This window comes from Patiria miniata, unplaced genomic scaffold, assembly GCF_015706575.1.
Source record: "Patiria miniata isolate m_02_andy unplaced genomic scaffold, ASM1570657v1 HiC_scaffold_6, whole genome shotgun sequence".
NCBI classification, from domain to species: Eukaryota; Metazoa; Echinodermata; class Asteroidea; order Valvatida; family Asterinidae; genus Patiria; species Patiria miniata.
The window spans coordinates 12,523,605-12,547,714 of NW_024037073.1; the positions used below are offsets into that span (position 1 = coordinate 12,523,605).

The window sequence follows — 24,110 nt, forward strand, 5'->3', positions numbered from 1 at the left end:
AAAGATTGGAAGGGTGTAACCTACTGGTCAAACAATGGGCTGAAATATTGTGCTATGAAAATCTCGGAAATATAAGAAGATACGTATTAAATCTGGTGTGTTTTAACCGGGCGGTCATGTATTCGTGAATTCGTGGTCTGCGGGTAATTCTGCAGGTTGTGGGTTCGAGTCCAGTCTGGGGTTATGGTGAGTGTGCCCTTGGGCGGGGCACTTTAATTGTCACTCATTGCTTCTATATACACAAGGGCAGATCCAGAACACAATTTTTTGGGGGGCCAAAAAAAAATTTGGTCCCCCAAAAAAGTGGGTCAACAAAATTACGGCGTGGGGTTCGGGGCCCGCTTAAGGGCCCCGAAATTTTTTTGGATTCTAGATGCTCTGTGGTGCGATCTGAGGCAATTTCTGACCACTTTTACCAATGTTTTTGTGAGGAAAAGATGGTGGTGTACTCATTGCCTGCCTTTATTGCGATGTCACATAAAAAAAAAAAATGGTTTCGTCACGGGGGGGGGGGGGGGGGGGCATGGCCCCCTTTGGCCCCCCCCCCTGGATCCGCCCTTGTATATACACACCAAGTCCATGGAATATTCCCTTGCACAGCAAGGGGCTATGAAATGAGAGCAGATTCGGCGATTAATTATGCAACTAGACTGCCTCTTGAACTCGAAATTCTGACCATTCAGCGGACGCCTTCTATATCGGGTCTTCGGTAACCCGTTTTGAAAGCCAATGTGGGGTTTGATTACATATCTATGCCTGTTGTTTTATTACAAAAACATGGCGTCCAAATTGACCAATCAACAGCTTAGTCCAGATTTCGGAATGAAATGGTGTCGCCGGCGCGGCGTGCGGAGTCCCATTTTGTATGCTTATAATCAGACGTTGGACCGGAGACAGAGAGGGCTCAGTTGGACAACGGGTGAGGCTCGGGTTCTCCATCTAGGAGTAATACGAGGGCATGCAGATTTGGTCATTGTGGTTGACTTTATAGCTTCTTTGCACCGAAATGGCAGCGTCGAGCTGTATACTCCCAAGGGAGCTGACATTGTTTTTGGAAAGTTCCTTGGCCCAATGAGCAGGGTAGCGCCATGTATTGAGCACCAACACTGGTGGATACGTGCGCATTATAAAATACAAACTTTTAAAGGACCAAAAGGGATCGCAAAGAATGTACATTGTTTTTTGTTTCTTCTAAACATGTGAAAGGGCAATTTGTGGACAAGTGGAACGCCAAACCTAATATTGACTTTGAAATATCGAAGTGGTCTTTAATTTTCAAAATTCCTTATTTTTGTACTGTTGATATTAACCTAAGATGGTTTCAGTTTAGATTAATTCATCGGATCCTAGGTACTAATTGGTTTTTGTTTAAGATCAATAAGAAGGACACTAATATGTGTACATTTTGTAATAATGAAGAGGAGACATTAGTCCATCTTTTCTGCACCTGTCCTCGTACTATTTCATTCTGGTACTCAGTATCTTCATGGATTAAGGAGAAGACCATCTATCGCAATGGATTATGAAGTTCTTTTTTTTCGGTAACCCTAACGTTAACAGCAAATTAATTAATTTGATATTGTTGATTTGTAGATTCCATGTGTACAGAATGAAAATGAAAGAGAAACGCCCCTCACTTTTGGTTTTAAAAAGAGATGTGATGAATTATTATTCGATGGAAAAATTACTGTTTTACACTAACGGAGACAGCTTCGAATTCTATCAGAAATGGGACCAATTCTTGATATTAGGCCAAGGTTAATTCATGTCATTAGAATTTAAGTCTGTATTTGCTTTATATTCATTGCTTGTTCATTGATTGCTTGTTTGTTAAGAAAGAGAAGAGTGAACAATGAATAAGACTCTCTGGGAGAAAACAAAAGAAAAAAAATAAAATACAAACTTAAATCCATCAGGATCGAAGGGTTAAATCATATGGTGTATCTTCGTGTAATAGGGACAATGCTCATCAGTTTATTGCTGTTGACTGTTGGCTGTTGGTTGTTGCTGTTGAAGTATTCAATAGGGCTATTATAATGAATCTTGTGAGTATGCTTAGAATAGTGGTTGTGATTTGTGAAAACTTTCTTAATCAAGTGTGGCGTGTTAGAAATCTTGAGAATTATTAACAGTGTTAGTTTTGTGATAATTTGTTAAAGATGTATCCCCCCTGCTATTTTCGAGTTTCACCTCGAAAAAAATAGATTTGTTATTTTCAATTGCTATTTTCCAGAGCAGTATAAAAGTTATTTACTTTTGAATGAGACATTGAACCAAAATCCACCGACGTTTAGTTATTGAATTATTTCTTTACAAAATTTGAATTATTGGTTGCCAAACAATAATTCGGCTCTCACCGGGTGGGTTATTTGTGCGCAAAATGAAAGCCCTTTTTAAAGAGGGTTGCAGACACCCAAAATCTGAATGAAGTAGTTTTCTCGTTCAAGCAAACCATACTAATTGAAGAAAAACATAGGAGAAAACAAATCGATTTGTAAGAGCATAGGGTAGGCCCTGTGCATCTTGAATAAACCTCCTGATGTACAAGTCACCTTTTAGTGATTATTGATTATTGGGCTTAAGAAAATTGAAAATGCTCTGTGAACTAGGTCAAATTGTACCATCGTTTAAACTGTGTTATTGTTAATCGGTTTAATGAGTTTAAACGTAAATGAAGTAAATCGCGCAATGCGTGTTGTGTAATTACTATTGTTTTGTTGAATAATACAGTGTTAATAATTATTGAAGTCGAGTCCATTACTAGTCCGGTCAGAAGTCCATTCAAGGGCGGATCCAGAACCAATTTTTTTTTTGGGGGGGGCAAGAGGGCTCGAGTATTTTTTTTTTTCAAAAAGGGAGGGGATGAAGTATATAGTATCGTGCGCTATTTCCACATGTAATATTAAAATTTAAAGGTATGTGTAGTTGATGGCTTGCGAGGGAGATACACAATATGTTATTTTTTTCCTGAAAATTTAAGACCAAAAAGTGTTTTCAATCCCTGGATCCGCCAATGAGTCCATCACGAGTCCTTTCACAAGTCCGGTAACAAGGAACAGTGTACGTGGATGAACAGTTATAAAGGAATGCTTTTTTTGTCACCATTCACTTGAATGATAATAACTTTGGAATGGGGGGAGGCATTGTGGTGTACTTGAGAAGACGTGTGAGAACTCGTGATGAACTATGTGTTGGCACTATTAGGCCATTTAAAATTGATTTTTTTCGGTTTTCATCACCGCACGCGACGATTTTCAAACTCGCCCCGATTTTGTTTATATTTGTATTATTTAATGTGTGTATTTTCTCCAGTAAAGTATATTTTCAGGCAAATTTCTTACAAATCCTCGGGCAACTCCGTTTTTACAACGTAAAGTTTATCAGGTTTTTCTTCGCTTGGCGCATATAAATGCATGCGACATGCATGCATTACGCGGACACTGGTTTCCACCGCTAGACATGGCTAGATCAGCAAGAACGACAATGAAAGATGTGGGAACCAGCGTGGTGATGTCTGAATCATGCCCGAACAGATTTCGAAGACTCGGACGTAAAAGATTGCTGACGCAAACAGCGTTGGAAATGATCGAAACTTTCAAAATCTTTCACGAAGGACGTTTAATTAACACAACTTGGTCCCTCTTTCTGCGTTTATATTTTCTGGTTTCATGACTTTTTTCTCGGTGTCAGTGCTTTTGTTTGTGGCGTTTCAGCGAAGCGCGATTTTCCGTGAGAACGTCGCCGTGTGCGACCGCCGCGGCATTCCACGCACGATGTTACAGTGCGATACGGACCGTGTTGGCCCGGCATTTCCCCTTCATAAGTAGTGATGTAAAGGACTTCAGTTTTCCTCTTTTTTAGTGAGTACCGCCTATCTTCGACACGTAAACATGGTGTCACCTCTTCTAGGTTCAATTTTAGTACCATAACATCGACTTTGGTCCCCTCAAGTCATTTTGGAAGTGAAAAAGTGGAATTTATAAAATATAAATTATAAATTCCCCTCCCGACCGATTTTTTGTTCAATCTCAGTGATGTAAACCTCAAAATTCATTTTAAATGGCCTAAAACTAAGGTATTATTACGTCAGAAATATGTAAGAACCTATATATATATTTGAGGCCAGTCTTATTGAATGCTGACATTTTCGTTTTCTTTTTGTTAATTTTAAATTTGGAAAGGGTTTTTGTTTTAACTGAAACAAAACATCAACAAAACCAAGAGTAAAAATCAGGCTTATGTCACAGTATGTGAATAAAAAACATAGTGATGATGACCACGAAACAAATGCCTACTGCTTTATATTTCACTCTCAGTGCACAGAATTATGAAAAGCCAATGGACAAAAGGCTACATAGATTACGTGAAAGTCATGTCCAGCGGCGTAGCTACAGGGGCGTGTTGGGGGGGGGGGCACGCCCCCTAAAAAAACGCGCCCTCAGTCGCCCCAGTGGAAATTTGGCAATCGGAGAAAAGCAGACGTGATGAGTCTCCATAATTAGCGGGTTGGACATAAAGTGCCTTTTACCACTTTTCTTGTGTAGTTTTCAGCAAACCCTGTATTTTTTGAGTAGCTTTTTATTTCAACATCCCATGGAAAGCGAATTGCGCTGGCTATTGTCTAACATTGACTATGATATCGGTTTTGAAAACCACCCCATGGGAAGATGTTCCCCCCCCCCCCTCCCCACTATTTGATTTTACGGAGGTCGGGTGTCCGGTGAACTAAAAAAAAAAAACCTGTCTCCCTTTCAGCACGGATGAAATTGGGCGCCCCTCCATTGTAACATCCAGCCCCCCCCCCCCCCACTCGTACACTTGAATTGTCGAGCTGGCTTTAATTGTTTTGTCTCTACTTTAATACAATATTATTTATTATAATTAATTAATTAAGCAAAATATAACCAACCTCACGCTAAAAATGGCTTTTTCACCAGAGAGGAACACTCAAAACATGGAAAACCCTCAGTTGGTGCAGAAGTGGCTGTAAAACTGAGGCCGCTGCCTTAAATAACATCTCGATTTTGCTCATGAATATGCAAATTCGTATGATGAGCATATAAACAAGAAAGGCCCGAAAACCCTGAAAGCAAGCAATACAAGATTTGAAAATCAGTTGAAGTTGAATTGAACACAAGGCCAAGGACGCATTTCAATGATTGCAGTGGAAAAGAAAATCTATTACATGTGCATGTACTTTGTAATGATTATGCCACCTATTACTAATGCCGACACAATGGAAAAAGATATGCAGACCGGTAAATATGCAAATTTAGCTTACAAACACAGCATTGTACTTGTTTTGTGTTTGACAAGGTGTGCAGAAAACATTGTACGTCTGGTAAAAACTTCTCATAAGTAACTGCAGCAGAGGTGGAAAATGAACAGTGACGAAAGCAATGACATTAGGGAAAACACTAGTAACTTAGTAAGACTCACAAGATATAACGGTCGCAAAATAGAATCTCAAAAAGAACATTATCTGACAATGATCGTCTGGGGGGAAAAATGCTGTCCAGCCTGCGTCTGCGCTTCGTCTGGCCTATGATACTTTACATACAAGGACAGCCCTTACCATGTCAAAGTCACATAACATTTGGTAAGTTAAGTTCATTGTTAGTATGAAATCAATCTAATGCAACATTGATGAGCAGGGGTTCGCTAGAGAAGGGGGGGGGGAGCGTTTTGTCTGCAAAATTGTCCTGTCGGCAAAATCGTATGAATATAGACTTCCAATTGTCCCTTCCGTTTCTAACAGTGCCCCATAAGTCAAATGCTGACCCCCCCCCCCGGCAACCAAGAATAAATTCAGGTGCGTATTTGCCTGCAATCGGGGACCCCTATTGTCCCTTTTTGTTTGTACTTCTAACTTTTTAGGAAGACCTCCCATATGTTTTGTACACGAATCCAAATAGGGGACCTCTCGGTAATTGGGGACCCTATATTGTCCTCTTGTTCAACGTCCCCTATTGAATGTAGAAACAAACTCACCCACACACACCCACGTTTGTTTATGGTGTATAATCGAGGATTTTCTATTGTTCCTCTTCCCTTTTTTGGCAACAACTCTCATTGGTTTTGTACACGTTTTCCAACCGAGGAGTCCTCGATTTGGTTTCTGTCCTCGATTCATCGATGATGTTGCACCGTGTGTGTCCTCGATTTACACCATAAACAAACGCACATAATTATTTACCTTCCAATGTTTTTCATGATTTCCATGGATGTCCGTTTTCATTTTGCGACGGATAAAAACCCAAAATGCCTCTAAACCTGTTTTCCAGAGAGGGTGAAACCGTGTGCAAGTTCACAAAATGTTCACACTTTCTGCACGGTGGACCTATTTTGTTCACAGGTCCACAAAGAGTATGCATTAGAGCAATTAGAGCACACCTTCACACAGTCTAGCGACGCCCGTGTGAAATCTAACTACAGAATTGCCTTCATAATGATAGAAATGCCAACCACCAGGAGAGCTGCATAATCGACTCTCAGCCGATTAGAGCCGCCATCGGCGTTTTCCGTCAGCACAGCAACGATGCGCACAGGACCGCCACTCCCATCCCCAATTTTCATCGGCAGTGCATAGGCCGTTGCACCTGTGGTCGGCAACAAGTCCACGTTGGCCACATTCTCCATGCCGAAGATGTTCTCCTTAAGCAGGACCTCGTGAACCGCGAAGTCCACCTGGCTCTGGCCGGACTCGAGAGAAGCCGAGTCAATGCCAACGCCGCTGACTTGTGTGTTACTAACCAGCCAGGTTGCAGCAGCCTCGGAGATCCCTGGAAAATGCAGCAATGAATTGCCATCTGCGTCTAAGTAGTCATCCTCTCCCGCGTAACCATAATACGCCAGCCGGTTGGTCCAATGCGCTCCGTAGCCGGTATAGACGAAGAGCAAAGCGCCGTCGGGAATTGGTCCGTTGGCAGACACCCAGTCGGTCAGATCGGCTGGTGACAGCTGGTAGTCGGCGTTTGCCGCAGCCTTGGCTGACACGTCCACTCTCACAGCGGGACCAACGAGGTTCCTGGCAGGGATTTGGTCAACTCGCCATTTGCCCTTTGCCGCGTGCGCTGGGGCGTCCATATGTGTACCAAAGTGTTCTGCAGTGCAAAATTTGTTACCTTCCAACCTGTTTAAAACAAGGTAAACTTTTCTTGAAAGGCTATAACAACACAAGGAAACTGAACGTACATACACTACACTGCAGGTCCACAAAATGGCATCATTTATAAGAATCAAAAGTTACAATGGAATGGTTCGTTTGTTTTTATGTATTGTTTTTGTTTCCATTCGTGGGGGAAAAAACAAGCTATGACCTACTTTTGATTCAGTCATTTAAGATTCTCCTCAAATTTGCCATCTTTTTTTTTTAGAACCTCGCCCTGTCCTCTTTTGAAAAGCGCAGCTTTAGGAGAGCCAGAACAAGAATTTAATCATGTCATCCAGTTTTAAGCTGTCAGTCACAAGCTATAGAGCTATTGCATACAGCAGCCATCTTTAGGTGTGTTTTGTTATGATAATTCTACGATGAATGAACGAGAAGTCTATTTTGCGTATTCCGGCTGCATAAAAGGACACACGTCAAAGATTATTGCAGTGCAAATGATATAATCGAACGAACCGTGACGAGGAATTCGTTGTTATTGTTAACCCGTGAGTTGAGTTGTAAATTAATTTCTATGTTTGACTTGTGACTGACTCGATTACTTAGGAATAAATGTGTGCTTGGCCGGTTTTAAAATAACGCTCTGTTTAAGACCGCGGTTGGAGTCTGGATTCTGATAATTACCCGAGCCGAAAGCGAGGGTAGTTATCAGCATCCAGACTCCAACCGGTTTTAATCATAGTGTTTAATACCGGCCAAGCGCATATTTAAGTCAAAACTTTTCGGTCCAAAAGTCAAGCAAGTCAAACATAATAAATTCCCAACGATTTTGTTCAACAATTTTACTGTATAGTTTCGGGTTATCTCTCTAGCTATATTATAGTATGTCCAGTCTCACGAGTAGAGTTAAACAGCTCCCTATGGAGATCAGCGCGTCGCGCGTAATGGGCGTAGTGACGCAGAACGCAGCAGTGCCGGTGTATTGTGAATTTAGGACTACACAAATGGTGGTTTGAGGGGAAGTAGTGGGAATTACTGGTCCTGAGGTGTATGTCAGCTTGACCTACACCGAGGGACCAGTAATTCCAACTATTTTCCAGAAATAAACCATGCTGTATTTGTTTTACTACACCTCATAAATATAAGTAGCCTCACTGCCTTTTTAGTAGCCTTACTGCCTTGTCGTTCTTCGTCAGTCAATGACGGAAATCTAGTAACGTTACCCGTACTCGTAGACGCCATTGTTGTTTCTGAGCTGCAAAGTTTCGTGTGTCATGGCACCAGGGTTGAAATAGTCTGGTGCCTCAGTAGTTACAATGACTACAACAACAGACTGGTTCGGTAAAGATTACAAGCCACAGACTACATGTCTAGGAGGCGGGTTCCAGAGGGAATTTTTGGTGCTACCAAAGAAAATACCGCACGGCAGTGAGCTGGATACTCACCGGGATGTCGCCACCATTTCCACTTCCCGGACACGCGGCGGAATCGGCAAATGACGTGCTCCAATTTGATCGTGAATATTTATGAGGTGTAGTAATTATAAATACAGCTTTAATTGTCGCATGTTGTTTCACAACGCAAAATATAGGGTATAAGCCATATTATCACGCTTCATTGCTAGTAATTTGGCGTTCTCGTTTGCTAAGCACATTATTACAATATTTCGCTAAGCGACGTTTTCTGTAGAATTAAGGTAGATGGAATGGAATTGAGCACCGGTGTTTAATTAACCACGATTTGTTTCTCTTATTGAAGACTGTACGAAGATACCACTCGATCCTGTCCAGTATTAACTTAGATGTAGAAGACGATGGCTTACCAAGGCGTGGAAGGCGTTGGTCCTCTCTGGAGTATTGTCAGCTCGAACGGTGTAGATCCCGGCCAACCTAGGGTTGTTACATTGTCGTACTTGTATGTCATGTCCAGGACTTCACCCTTCTTAAGTGCCGTTGCTAGCCCTGCAGCAAGCACTAACCCTAGCAGGGTCAGATGTGGTGACATGGTGGTGTGCTTCGGAAGATGTGTGGCCATTGTATTTGGATCTCAGTTCTCTGTCAAATGAAATGTAAAACTTTCTAAAACATATTTTGCGACTTTGCATTTTTGAAGTGAATTTCCGAGGGAAACATACGGAAGTTTCTTTAGAAACAGAAGAAAGGATGACAACGCGTGTATGCAGTTTTAGTGCTCTTTTATGCATGTTATAACTGCATATTGTTTTCGGTCTGCTTGCCCTCCAGAAAAGCGTGAAACTAAGGGGTTTATGTTTGTCCCTATACTGTTTGCGGAATGACTGTCTACATTCGTTCAACATTAATAAAACGCGGGGCAGAAGTTTAAAAATGGAATGGATTGGTTCAAGTCGATGTCGGCCATATTGCATTAGAGAGCGCTTGGCATTTGATCACGTAACCGTGGGTTTTGGTGTGAAAGCCCAACAGGTAGGGCAAAGAAAACAATGTTCTTTGACGTCAAACATACATATAAAGAATACCTATTATTGTTTTTAAAATCGGTTGTCACGGCAATTGTGAACATCCCAGTGAGTTAGTTTTGGTATCATTTTGATCCCGATAAATTTAATTTCATCTCGATTGGCCGAAGTGTTCCAGAGCTAAAAAATTAGGTTTGGGGTTAGGGCCAGCTATACTCTTACCAACAGTTTCCACTCCAGCTGGACAAACTTCAGTGTACACTCAAAGATTGCGGCATGCACATATGTGTTGAACGGTCTTACATAAACTTCTCGAAGGTTTCCGCCGGTAATGCCCTTTGTACCATTCCTCGTGACGGAATGTTTCAGTCAGTGATATTTGTTGGTTGTTAATAATTGCTGAATGAGTGCCAGCCAGGGGTGGTAACCATTGTCGTCATTCGATATCAAGTTTTGCCCATTGTCGACATTTTTAACAGCAAACAAGATAGGAATCTCGGCTGCGATATAATAATCGGCTAGCACGCATTTTTTCGTCGACCTGAACGAGCGTATGTAAATCACGTGTGAGAAATGACATTTATACTAGAGTAGTTTTGAGAAAATTCTCCAGAAAGTTTGTGGCGCAATTGGTTAGGTGAATGATTTTGGGTCTCGTGTGCGCTTTTGTTTGTACCCATATTTAAAACTTTTCTACTTGTTTATTATGTTTCATTGAAATAGATTTCCTCTCTTTGTTGATCTCCCTAGTCAATTACAAGTACCAAGTTCATTTATGGCATTGAAAGGTTTTTTGACAAACGGCGCATGCGCGCCATTGGTGCCATTGGTTGCAGCAGGATCCGTGGTTGCAGCAAACAGATGCCTTGTTGTTAAAACTGTGTTCTGAAATCAAAAGCTATTTAATCAATTGTTGATGATTAACACAGATTTTTTAAAAAAATGGGATAGTGTTCGTTGATAATAATCAAATTTAGAACTTGTCAGTTATGAATAAAGGAGGGTTTTGATAACCTATATAATTACGAACACAGGCCTACTGTAAATAAAAATTTGATGGAAAGCATTATAATTTAAACTTTGGATTTTTTTTAAAACTGAAACAAAACATCAACAAAACCAACTGTTTAAATTGTTTCACAGCATAAATAATAAAGATAGTGATGGCCTAGAAAATGGACTTACTGCTTTATGTTTCACTTTTAGTGTACAGAATTATGGATAAACGTCTACATAGATTACGTAATAAGTCATGTCCCGTGCATGACAGAAGCGTTAAATGAGTTGTAGTGAGTCGATCAAGAGTTAGCCATTGCCTCACAATTCAATCACAAGCCAAACCACTATAGTCAAATCACAAGTTTGCGTGTCACGAGACTAGTATAACAAGGATTAACGGTGACAAAGAATTCTGCTTTGTGTCTATTCGATTTCTTGCGTGACTGGGAGATGTGATCATTTTGATCGACTATTTGCGTAGCTTATGATGGCTCGTCATGACTTGTGATGTCTTGAAGTTGAACTGACCGGTAATGTTGAACAGCGCCCTCTGTCATAAACGTGAAACTAAATGCAGTGTGAATGTTTTCACATTACCATGTCTCATAAAGCTGAAGGTTGACTCTGCTATTTTTCTCTGTTAAATTTTATTACCGTTTTTGTTATTAATTGATACATTTTATTAATTGATATATGATGATAAAACTTCAAAGGGGTAAAGTGGGCGTCCTTTTTTTTGAAAAATCTCCCTTCCTTAATATGACCATGTTTCGATATATTAGCATTGACGGATCCAGAATGACATTTTGGAAATGCCAAGAAGACGGAAGTTTCCTATACGGCAAATTGAATTTGCCTATGCCCGCTTGATGTGCGCCCGCGCACTTGACATGTCGAGCTGGCTTTAATTTGTTTCGTCCCTAATTATGCAAACCCAACGGCTTCTGATATTATTATTAATTAATTAAGCAGAATATAACCAACCTCGCGCTAAAATTGTTTTTTTTTTCAACAGAGAGGAACACCCCCCCCCCCCAAGGATATTATCCCTATCAACCCCAAGACATGATTGATCACTCATGCATTGGTTACCACACTTTTGTGCGTGTTTCTCTTGAAAAGTACATCCAAAAGAGTAGCCTGTGGTTATGCAAAATATTGGAGGCTCTCTGAGCCGTGTCAAAAAGTTAGGGCCTAGTTGAAAAGTTAAGGAACCTAGTTTACCTGACGTTCGGTTTGTCCCAAGACTTTGATGAGGTTGCCACCAACTCGTCATCGCTTTCTTCTGATGTGGATGAGGAGGAATGGTCATCACAGGATATTTCTGAACCCCTATCCGCGAAAATTTCGTCAAGAATTTCAGAAGCGTCGGCCACGTCTGGTTTTCTGACCCGCGCGCGCGTGAATTATCGTCCAATCAGCGGCGCTATTTACATTTCAGTTGCACGTGTTATTGCCGTGTGCCATTTGGAGCTTTTGGGAACAACAGAGTATCGAATTTGTGGTACAAAGGATCACATTGGTAAAGAGACTACATGCCACTTTGAGCCCAGGTGGCACTCATGGGGCTGATAGGGTTATGTTGGCAGCCTGTGGTACAGAAGTGGCTGGAACACTGAGTCCGCTGCCTTAAATAACATCTTGATTTTGCTCATGAATATGCAAATTCGTATGAGCATACAAACAGCCCGAAAACCCTTGAAGCAGGCAAAACACGATTTGAAATTCATTAAAGTTGAATTGAACACAAGGCCAAGGACGCATTTCAATGATTGCAGTTGAAAAGAAAATCTATAGATGTGCTTTTTAATAATTATGTCACCTATTACTAATGCCAACACAATGGGAAAAAAATATTATTAATATATTATTAGTAAATATGTAAATTCAACTTACAAACACAGCATTGTACTTGTTTTGTGTTCAACAAGGTATGCAGAAAACATTGTACGTCTGGTGAAAACTTCTCATAAGTAACAGCAGCAGAGGTGGAAAATAAACAGTGACGAAAGCAATGGCATAATGGAAAACACTACAGACACACAAGATATAACGGTCGCAAAACAGAATCTCAAAAAGAACATTATCTTCAAACAATGATCGTCTGAAAACAATTAATTGCTGTCCAGCCCGCATCTGCGCTTCGTCTGGCCTATTGTGCTCTACATAATTATTAAGGACAACATAAACATTAAAGTAACATAAAATTTGGTAATTTAAGTTCATTGTTAGTATTTGGTAATTTAAGTTCATTGTTATTATGAAATCAATCCAAATCAACATTGATGAGCAGGGGTTCGCTAAAGAAGGGGGGGGGCGTTTTGTCTGCAAAATCGTCTTGTCGGCAAAATCGTGTGTATAACGCACTTCCCTTTCTCCCTTCCGTCTCTGAAGGCGCCCCATATTCAAATGCTGTTCCCCCCCCCCCCAAGGCAATTAGGAAAACATTAATTCTTTGATCATCCTTCCAGTCAGTCGGCAAGATCCTCCCCCGCCCCAACACCACCTTCAGATTGGTCTAGCGACGTCCGTGCCGAATGTAACTACAGAATTGCCTTCATAATGATAGAAATGCCAACCACCAGGAGAGCTGCATAATCAACTCTCAGCTGATTGGAGCCGCCATCGGCGTTTTCAGTTAGCATGGCAATGATGCGCACAGGACCGCCACTCCCATCCCCAATTTTCATCGGCAGTGCATAGGCCGTTGCACCTGTGGTTGGTAATAAATCAACGTTGGCCACATTCTCTAAGCCGAAGATGTTCTCCTGAAGCAGGATCTGGTGAACCTCGAAGCCCACACTCGGGCCGTAGTCTAGAGAAGCCGAGTCAATGCCAACGCCGCTGACTTGTGTGTTATCCACCAGCCAGGTTGCAGCAGCCTCGGAGATCCCTGGAAAATGCAGCAATGAATTGCCATCTGCGTCTAAGTAGTCATCCTCTCCTGCGTAACCATAATATGCGAACCGGTTGGTCCAATGCGCTCCGTAGCCGGTATAGACGAAGAGCAAAGCGCCGTCGGGAATTGGTCCGTTGGCAGACACCCAGTCGGTCAGATCAGCAGGTGATAGTTGGTAGTCGGCGTTCGCCGCAGCCTTGGCTGACACGTCCACCCTCACAGCGGGACCAACGAGGTTCCTGGGAGGGATTTGGTCAACTCGCCACATGCCTTTTGCCGCGTGCGCTGGGGCGTCCATATGTGTACCAAAGTGCTCTGCAGTGGAAAATTTGTTCATTTCCAACCTGTTGAAAACAAAGTAAACTTTTCTTGAAATGCTAACAACTCAAGAAAACTGAAAGTACATACAATACACTGCAGGTCCATAACTAACTGCCTCTGTTATCTTTTTACCATCATTTTGAAAAAGGTGAAACTGAAACTTACAATAGGTCGTTTTTGCTTATTATTTTCCTTTCCATTCGTGGGGAAAAATAAGGTATGAGCTCCTTTTGATTTAGAGCATTGTTTGACTTGTGACTGATTCTATTTCTACATCTTTGACGCAATGCAAAAACAGGGCAAAATACTGAGTATCACAAGGAAAAATACAGGCTATCGGCCATAATCACGCTACATTGCTAGTAACTCGTTCTCATTTGCTTAGCACATTTCGCTAAGCGACGTTTTCTGAAGAGTATAGCTCGATGGAACTGAGCACCGGTGTTAATTAACCACGATTTGTTATTTCTTGTTGAAGACTGGACTGAAAGATGCCACTCGGTCCAGTCCAGTATAACCTTAGATGTAGAAGATAGTATCTCACCAAGGTATGGAAGGCGTTGGTCCTCTCTGGAGGATTGTCAAATCGAACGCTGGAGATCCTGCCCAACGTTGGGTAGTGACATTGTCGTACTTGTACGTCATGTCCAGGACTTCACCCTTCTTAAGTGCCGTTGCCAGCCCTGCAGCAAGCACTAACCCTAGCAGGGTAAAATGTGGCCATTTGACGTGCTTCGGAAGATATGTAGCCATCGTATTTGGATCTCAGTTCTCTGTCAAATAAAATGTAAAAGTTTTTAAAATCATTCTGCCGATTTTTTGATTTAATACCCTTCTTAAGAGGACAAACTGGAAAAATGTCCTTAAAAAGAAAGAGGGTGCTCTGCCATTGTATTTAAATGTTCATTGCTCTGTTGTATTGAACAAAACTTGCTCCACTACTTAAAAAGCTGCGATTTTAGCATGCCATCTCGCAAGTAGTAAATGCTGCATTGCATTTGAGTTTGCATTGACAATTGAAATTGTTCCTGCCAGAGCTTAAAAACGGTGGACGAAAAGGCGACAATAATCTATGTCACCGCACGAAATTTATCGACCGCTTATTATAAATATAAGTTGACATGACCTTTTAGCCCTTGAACGTGAATTATTATCAGCAATGTCAGGTTGTTGTTTTGTTACTGACGCAGACAGCCAAAGGTTGAGGATGTGCTGATAAGATGGATAGCAGAGTTCACTCCGCGTATAGCAAAGTTCATACCAAAGTACAAGGCTTGACGGTCTCGGCATCTCGTTTTTAGTAGGTACAGGTCACAGTGCCAACAAGGGCGGATCCAGAACACAATTTCTTGGGGGTCAAAAAAAAGGTTGGTCCCCCAAAAGCGGGTCCAACAAATTACGGTGTGGTGTTCAGGGTCCGGTTTTTTTTTTTTTTTTTGTGGATTCTACACGCTCTGTGGTGCGATCTGAGGCAATTTCTGACCACTTTAACCATTATCTTTTTGGAAAAGATGATGGTGTACGCAGTGCCTGTCTTTCTTGCGACGTCACTTTAAACAAATTGGGTTCGTTTCGGGGCGGGGAGGGGGAGGGTTGGGCATGGCCCCCCTTGCTCCCCCCCCCATCCACCCTTGGGTGCCAATTAAAGTCTATAGTAGTGTCTGTTTTCTGTTATGGGTTTCTCTACATTGAAAATTAGCCTGCATATTGCGTGTGTATAGACGAGGAAGTCGGTTTGGTCGACAACATTTCATCAATTCGGGATCGGAGGTACAGTTTTTGGAAATCATCCTGTAGGCATATCTGACACTGAATTTTTTTTTTTTTAAGTGTTAATCTAAAAGTATTCGTCATCATGGGCACACATTTAGCACAGAGCGAATACACACGTCTTTAGGACCAACATAAAAGTGATGAGTTTAACAAGTGCCTATTATGTTGACACTACATTGGGTCTTTTCAGAAGCGGTTTGGGGAGGCGAATCATATACCCCTCCCAAATCGTACTCGCGAAATATGATTCGGTCGATTTTCCTAAAATTTGGTGAGATCACCAGATATGCTTGAACATGACTTTGGCACTGGCTTTCCTCAACTTCTCCGCATAAATTGGGGGCAAGATCAAACAAATAATGGAGTACGGATGGAAACAAAGGTTACTACAATTGATTTTTGGGGGCAGAAGTTATGAAAATGTGAAGGCCAATGGCCACCATCGAATACTGAATTGGTTTTGGTAACATTTTGACCCCAATAAAAAGTTAAGAAAGTTCAATTTAATGTAATCCTATCGGCCGTAACAAAGGTTTCGGCTAGGATAACGGCCAGCTAGCTACACTTACCAATAGTCTCCACTCCCGTTGGACGAACTTCTGTGCACAACCAGAGACACAATAATTGCGGCATGTGTTGCATGGTCTTTTATATCTTCGGATGTTTGTTTTTTTGCTAGGACTGCCCTTTGTACCAATACTCGTGACTACAGTGACCGTTTTAGCCGATTTTCGGCTAACTTTGATTTTTTGTTAAAAAACGAGTTTGACAGAAAATTTGACAGAATGGACTTTTTTGGCAGATTTCTGGCAGAATTCTGCAAAAATGGTTATTTGACAGAAAAACATAGTAAATTATAAAAAAAAAGATCCATTTGTTTAAAAAAGCTTCAATCTTTTTAAACAAACCCTTACATAAATGGGACAGGCTGGCTTACTGGGAACCGGAATTTGTCGTGGCGCAAATTAACCGCGTTTTGCCTGAAATTTACGCACTTTCATTACATCTTGATGTGACTATAGATTGTTTACAATGTCATTTGAACCTTATTTAAGGCAACTCTACAACATCTGCATGTGATTTTAAGTGTTTACAGTGTATTTCGAGTAATTCTGGGGAATTCGGCAGATTTTTGATAAATCTGACAGATTTTTGAAGTGCATTAGCAGAATTTAGCCATGACCTTACGGTCACCCTGCTCATGACCGGATAAAATTAGTCAGTGTTTTTTTGTTGTTGGATGTTTTCTTCTTGCTTTGATATACATTTTAAATGAGTGCCAGCCAGGGATGGTACCAATTGTCGTCATTTTAGCAAACAAGATAAGGAATCTCGGCTGCGAACTATTAATCAGCTAGCACGCACTTTTTCCCTGCAACCTGGTACCGTCATTAACCTGAACGAGCGTGTGTAAATCACGTGAGAGATGTAATATTAGATTATGAGTGTTCATAAGGTGGAATTTGCGTCGGGGTGATGTAAATCAGTAACAGGTTTTGCCGTTCACCGACGTCACGGTGTCATGGTGTGTTACCTCTCGAGTGAAAGTAGGAACAATCGCTCGACTTGGACTCAAACCCACGACATCCTGCTTTCTAGTGTAGACGTTTTACCACTCGACCACCGAGCTAATGGGATCGGTTGGCTGGTTCGAATCTGTTGTACATGCAGAATTCGCAGGTTATCGCAACTTTCACTCGGGAGTTAACAGTCATACTTGAGCATACAGTGTGTATACACGTCGAAGAATTTATAGTAGTTTTAAGAAAATTGTCCAGCGACTTTGTGGCGCAATAGGTAAGGTGAGTGGTTTTGGGTCTCGTGTACGCTTTTGTTCGTACTCATATTTAGAGCTATTCTATGCTTGTTTATAATGTTTTCTTTTTTGAACTCCCTAGCTAGTCCCAAGTACCAAGTTGAAAGATATTTTGACAAGCGGCGCATGCGCGCCATGGTTAGTGACGACAATTGGCTGCAGCAAAAAAAACCGTACAGATGCCTTTTCGTTGAACTGTGTTTGTTGAACTGTTGAACTGAAATTATAAGCTACTCAGTCAATAATATTGTTAATGATTAAACACAGGTGATGTGAAAAAAATGAGACCGTGTTCGATGATAAATTTATCAAAAATTAGAACAGATCAGTTGTGACTAAAGAAAGATTCCGGTAACCTATATCTTTACGAACGCACCGAGGCCTATATCTTTACGCCCACTGCAAGTAATTACGCAAACTGCAATTATTGATTGAAAGCATATACAAGACACAGCATGCGTGTTTTCTTAAAGGAAACATGCAGTGGAAATTCAGCTCATCTTTTGTTCATGCACATTACTACGTGTTGCAACAATTCCTACAAGATCGTAATACTTGTTTTCATTGGAAGTGACAAGAAATGGTAGTTTTTTTCAATTATAAGTAAATCCTTTCATCAATACATGTAAGAAGGCGCTATTTGCTTTTGTCACAAGCGTACTCCTTGTCAAAAGTGCATATGAACCGTACAAAAATTAGTCCTTCAAATCCCACCAAAAAAGTTTTGGAGAAATATTGGCCACTGCTATTGTCCAAACAAGCTGTTTAACATGATAAACAAGTAAAAAGTGGAACGTACTCCAAGAAAATTAAGAAAGTTGGATATATATTTGTACACAAAGCTATGGAGACACTATAAGACACTAAATATGAAAATTTAATGAGCATAAAAACTAAAATGTTGAAATTTCTCCCTTTTACTGCTACAAAGGAGGTAGAAAGTCATATTTACATGGCAAGAAAGCTGTTTTAAATGTATGTAAATAAATCCTATTACATATGTTCCCTTTAAACAATTTAGGATCAGCACCTTACTTCTTCTCGCAAAGTCTTAGAGAATCTGGTCAATATGAAGACAATATGCGTTCAGTCCTTAGTCTGTCGGCTTAGTTGGGCCAAAAGTCGCCCTCGGATGATTTGTTTCGACATTTTTAGTTCGGTGATTGACCTCTCATGGCAACAATTTATTTTTGTCCAGTTGTGGTTAGCCCATGTATGAGGAAACCACAGGCCCTGAGCCCTTGCGTTAATTCGCTGGTGTATGGAGGCAACAAAAGGACATGGAACTCGAGAACTAATTAGATGCAATGTTTTATTCAAAAGCACGGACATACACAAGCAATTAAAAAAACCACCCGAATATCAATTATACACCATTAACAATAATTGTAAAAGGCATGAACGCTTAAGACAGAATTCATATTAGTAGTGGAGGTAGACTTCTTAGTACGGTTTGACCTTGAGCCTAGAAATATGTAAAGGTCACATAAATATGTAAATATGGAAATATGTAGATATAAATATGAATGAATGGGGTTATGAAATTCCGGGCAAAGTTTGACCTAATGAATGGATGGGATGAATAGGGAATAGGTGTGGGTATAAGGAACCGGGTACAGTTTGACCAATTCTATGGGAAAGATTGCATAAGGTATGGAAAAATATATACATATTTTTATGGTACATTTGGATCTTAGCCCGAATATGAGTTTCATACGTTAGTCCCTGTGAACGAACAGCCGGTCGGATCTTTAATCCCCCAACAATAGACGGGAGAGGGCGCGTGCCAAGTCAGCGCACTAGTATTGTTACGAAGTTAATCCGATCGATACAAAAAGTAATTGGATTTCCGAACGCTCGACAGCAGAAAGCAGCGATAGATGGCAAAAATGAATGTTGCGTTGATCAGACTGAAACGAGTACGATTGTCTATTTGAAGAATTATTTTAAAGTCATTTTTATTGGGTTTATGGGTATTGTGCACGTTGCGTTTTCCAAGGTATAAACAAACACTCACCGCAGCATACTTGCAGGGTACAGCCTGTGTCGGCCATGGGGGTATATGATAAATCCACGATCCATAATCCATGCGTCTGTACGGAGACCGGTGGTCGATCACCCCTCGATGATCGCACCGATCCTGGAGCAAATAAATAACTCCGTCCGTGCGCCTATATTCCTCTTGTTAATCGATACAATACCAATGGCACTCTTCTACACTGCCACCAGAATCATCCAAGTAAAAATATATGTTTGTGCGCGGTGATCGTAGAAAAGGGAAGGTTTTGGCATCAGCCAGAGCAAATGCTAGTATACATGCACACTACTGTATACACGCCGTCCGATCAGATAGCGCTCAAGTTTTCTTAATCCGTGACGGCTAAATTATCGATTAGGCTCTATAGTCTGCAGAGGCGCGTACAATAAGGAATGGATTCAGTGGTTTAAAGCCATAACAAAACGTGCGGGTATGTGGTTTTCAAGGGAACTACGGCCTGGAAAGTGCCCGATTAAGTGTATAGGAATAACACAACCAGCATTGTGCATTTTGTAATATTTCGTACTAGAACGACCCCAAACCAAGCTATAGCCTATCCATAGTTAAAAATTCAGTCGTAACGTGGTAAAAATGGTGCCCCTTTAACGCTGTCTGTACAGGAAAGCACCGAACACTAGTTGTACCTCCGTGCCGGATTTGTTTACAAAATCGAGGATGACTGGGTTTTATCTACGACCATTTTACGGGGGTTATTTAGAGGGCGTGTCCAAGCGCTAATTTTATGACTGAGAGTAGGCTTTTCCGATTGATAAGACAACACAAACAAAGAAAAATACAACTGCAGAAAGTATATACGATATGACATTATTGCTTTATTGACGTCATTTCTCATTAAAACACTCGTGTTTTTATTTGTCTGTCCCAATGTATTTCTTCGCAATTATATCGTCATTGTAATGTTGACTAGTCTTTAATCGTCACTGTCTTCCTCGCTGACGTCTTCTTCATCTTGATGGAACAATCCGTCAAATTTCATCTGGTGTTTAGGCATAATTCTGCCGAGAGCCTTTTGTACGCTAATGCCCTTATATATTTTTTCTTCGAGATTGTCCACAATATCTTGATGAGTATCGTTATCTTTCAGATGTAGGTAGCTTGACAGAAAATCCCTGTACTTGTCAAAAAAGATTTGCTTGACTGCCCAGAGGGTCTTCCTATCGGCCTTTTCCTTGGCCTGATCTTCACCCATACCCTCGTTGATGTACTTTTCATGTTTTTCACTCCACATTTCACGAGTCGCTTCTTTGGACTCTTCCAACCAGTCTTGGAAAGTAGCATTGTCTTCTAATTCAGAACTAGACTCATCTTCATCGTCATCTTCTACCTCCGAGTCCGTTTCCGAGCCCGATTCATCCACGTCAGGATGATCAGATTGAATAACCTCAATTTCAGAATCATCGTTAACCCCATTCATTTCAGATTCATCTTCAGCATGAGCGTTTTCGGTATGTCGCCAGAGATTATATCTCCGTCCAAAGCTTTTATCACACTGGTTACAAGCATGGGGTTTGACTGCAGAAAAAGTATTCATGTTGAAGTTATAAAGGCTGATTCACGAATGACAAGAAACAGATGAATTGGTTTAATATATATTGTGCCGAGACCTGTCTGTTTGAGCTCATCCTGCTCTTTTCCCTGCTCATCCTGCTCTTTACCCTGCTCATCCTGCTCTTTACCCTGCTCATCCTGCTCTTTACCCTGCTCATCCTGCTCTTTACCCTGCTCATCCTGCTCTTTTCCCTGCTCATCCTGCTCTTTACCCTGCTCATCCTGCTCTTTACCCTGCTCATCCTGCTCTTTACCCTGCTCATCCTGCTCTTTTCCCTGCTCATCCTGCTCTTTACCCTGCTCATCCTGCTCTTTACCCTGCTCATCCTGCTCTTTTCCCTGCTCATCCTGCTCTTTACCCTGCTCATCCTGCTCTTTACCCTGCTCATCCTGCTCTTTACCCTGCTCTTCCTGCTCTTTACCCTGCTCATCCTGCTCTTTACCCTGCTCATCCTGCTCTTTACCCTGCTCATCCTGCTCTTTACCCTGCTCATCCTGCTCTTTACCCTGCTCATCCTGCTCTTTACCCTGCTCATCCTGCTCTTTACCCTGCTCATCCTACTCTACAGCATAGAGTAGGATGAGCAGGGAAAAGAGTAGGATGAGCAGGGTAAAGAGCAGGATGAGCAGGGTAAAGAGCAGGATGAGCAGGGTAAAGAGCAGGATGAGCAGGGTAAAGAGCAGGATGAGCAGGGTAAAGAGCAGGATGAGCAGGGTAAAGAGCAGGAAGAGCAGGGTAAAGAGCAGGATGAGCAGGGTAAAGAGCAGGATGAGCAGGGTAAAGAGCAGGATGAGCAGGGAAAAGAGCAGGATGAGCAGGGTAAAGAGCAGGATGAGCAGGGTAAAGAGCAGGATGAGCAGGGAAAAGAGCAGGATGAGCAGGGTAAAGAGCAGGATGAGCAGGGTAAAGAGCAGGATGAGCAGGGTAAAGAGCAGGATGAGCAGGGAAAAGAGCAGGATGAGCAGGGTAAAGAGCAGGATGAGCAGGGTAAAGAGCAGGATGAGCAGGGTAAAGAGCAGGATGAGCAGGGTAAAGAGCAGGATGAGCAGGGAAAAGAGCAGGATGAGCTCAAACAGACAGGTCTCGGCACAATATATATTAAACCAATTCATCTGTTTCTTGTCATTCGTGAATCAGCCTTTATAACTTCAACATGAATACTTTTTCTGCAGTCAAACCCCATGCTTGTAACCAGTGTGATAAAAGCTTTGGACGGAGATATAATCTCTGGCGACATACCGAAAACGCTCATGCTGAAGATGAATCTGAAATGAATGGGGTTAACGATGATTCTGAAATTGAGGTTATTCAATCTGATCATCCTGACGTGGATGAATCGGGCTCGGAAACGGACTCGGAGGTAGAAGATGACGATGAAGATGAGTCTAGTTCTGAATTAGAAGACAATGCTACTTTCCAAGACTGGTTGGAAGAGTCCAAAGAAGCGACTCGTGAAATGTGGAGTGAAAAACATGAAAAGTACATCAACGAGGGTATGGGTGAAGATCAGGCCAAGGAAAAGGCCGATAGGAAGACCCTCTGGGCAGTCAAGCAAATTTTTTTTGACAAGTACAGGGATTTTCTGTCAAGCTACCTACATCTGAAAGATAACGATACTCATCAAGATATTGTGGACAATCTCGAAGAAAAAATATATAAGGGCATTAGCGTACAAAAGGCTCTCGGCAGAATTATGCCTAAACACCAGATGAAATTTGACGGATTGTTCCATCAAGATGAAGAAGACGTCAGCGAGGAAGACAGTGACGATTAAAGACTAGTCAACATTACAATGACGATATAATTGCGAAGAAATACATTGGGACAGACAAATAAAAACACGAGTGTTTTAATGAGAAATGACGTCAATAAAGCAATAATGTCATATCGTATATACTTTCTGCAGTTGTATTTTTCTTTGTTTGTGTTGTCTTATCAATCGGAAAAGCCTACTCTCAGTCATAAAATTAGCGCTTGGACACGCCCTCTAAATAACCCCCGTAAAATGGTCGTAGATAAAACCCAGTCATCCTCGATTTTGTAAACAAATCCGGCACGGAGGTACAACTAGTGTTCGGTGCTTTCCTGTACAGACAGCGTTAAAGGGGCACCATTTTTACCACGTTACGACTGAATTTTTAACTATGGATAGGCTATAGCTTGGTTTGGGGTCGTTCTAGTACGAAATATTACAAAATGCACAATGCTGGTTGTGTTATTCCTATACACTTAATCGGGCACTTTCCAGGCCGTAGTTCCCTTGAAAACCACATACCCGCACGTTTTGTTATGGCTTTAAACCACTGAATCCATTCCTTATTGTACGCGCCTCTGCAGACTATAGAGCCTAATCGATAATTTAGCCGTCACGGATTAAGAAAACTTGAGCGCTATCTGATCGGACGGCGTGTATACAGTAGTGTGCATGTATACTAGCATTTGCTCTGGCTGATGCCAAAACCTTCCCTTTTCTACGATCACCGCGCACAAACATATATTTTTACTTGGATGATTCTGGTGGCAGTGTAGAAGAGTGCCATTGGTATTGTATCGATTAACAAGAGGAATATAGGCGCACGGACGGAGTTATTTATTTGCTCCAGGATCGGTGCGATCATCGAGGGGTGATCGACCACCGGTCTCCGTACAGACGCATGGATTATGGATCGTGGATTTATCATATACCCCCATGGCCGACACAGGCTGTACCCTGCAAGTATGCTGCGGTGAGTGTTTGTTTATACCTTGGAAAACGCAACGTGCACAATACCCATAAACCCAATAAAAATGACTTTAAAATAATTCTTCAAATAGACAATCGTACTCGTTTCAGTCTGATCAACGCAACATTCATTTTTGCCATCTATCGCTGCTTTCTGCTGTCGAGCGTTCGGAAATCCAATTACTTTTTGTATCGATCGGATTAACTTCGTAACAATACTAGTGCGCTGACTTGGCACGCGCCCTCTCCCGTCTATTGTTGGGGGATTAAAGATCCGACCGGCTGTTCGTTCACAGGGACTAACGTATGAAACTCATATTCGGGCTAAGATCCAAATGTACCATAAAAATATGTATATATTTTTCCATACCTTATGCAATCTTTCCCATAGAATTGGTCAAACTGTACCCGGTTCCTTATACCCACA

General features: G+C 41.5%; 2 protein-coding genes across 2 annotated transcripts; both read right to left on the reverse strand.

Moving 5' to 3' along the window:
• Positions 1 to 6,398: 6,398 nt before the first annotated feature.
• Positions 6,399 to 9,152, reverse strand: LOC119743594 (isatin hydrolase-like). The gene is made up of 2 exons (XM_038220007.1): positions 8,931 to 9,152; positions 6,399 to 7,132 (listed from the first exon to the last, which is right to left on the reverse strand). The coding sequence occupies exons 1-2, from the start codon at positions 9,140 to 9,142 to the stop codon at positions 6,430 to 6,432; spliced, it is 915 nt and encodes a 304-aa protein (XP_038075935.1). The 5' UTR covers positions 9,143 to 9,152; the 3' UTR covers positions 6,399 to 6,429.
• Positions 9,153 to 12,349: 3,197 nt separating this feature from the next.
• LOC119743550 (isatin hydrolase-like) lies at positions 12,350 to 16,196 on the reverse strand. The gene is made up of 3 exons (XM_038219973.1): positions 16,107 to 16,196; positions 14,309 to 14,537; positions 12,350 to 13,787 (listed from the first exon to the last, which is right to left on the reverse strand). Exons 2-3 carry the CDS (start codon positions 14,515 to 14,517, stop codon positions 13,088 to 13,090), a joined length of 909 nt encoding a protein of 302 aa, XP_038075901.1. The 5' UTR covers positions 14,518 to 14,537; positions 16,107 to 16,196; the 3' UTR covers positions 12,350 to 13,087.
• Between the last annotated feature and the right edge of the window lie 7,914 nt (positions 16,197 to 24,110).

Coding starts and splice junctions, on each gene's coding strand:
- LOC119743594 (XM_038220007.1), bottom strand. CDS start 9,142: ATGGCCACACATCTTCCGAAGCACACCACCATGTCACCACATCTGACC. Junction 7,133..8,930: donor CCAACGCCTTCCACGCCTTG/GTAAGCCATCGT, acceptor TGTTTTAAACAG/GTTGGAAGGTAACAAATTTT.
- LOC119743550 (XM_038219973.1), bottom strand. CDS start 14,517: ATGGCTACATATCTTCCGAAGCACGTCAAATGGCCACATTTTACCCTG. Junction 13,788..14,308: donor CCAACGCCTTCCATACCTTG/GTGAGATACTAT, acceptor TGTTTTCAACAG/GTTGGAAATGAACAAATTTT.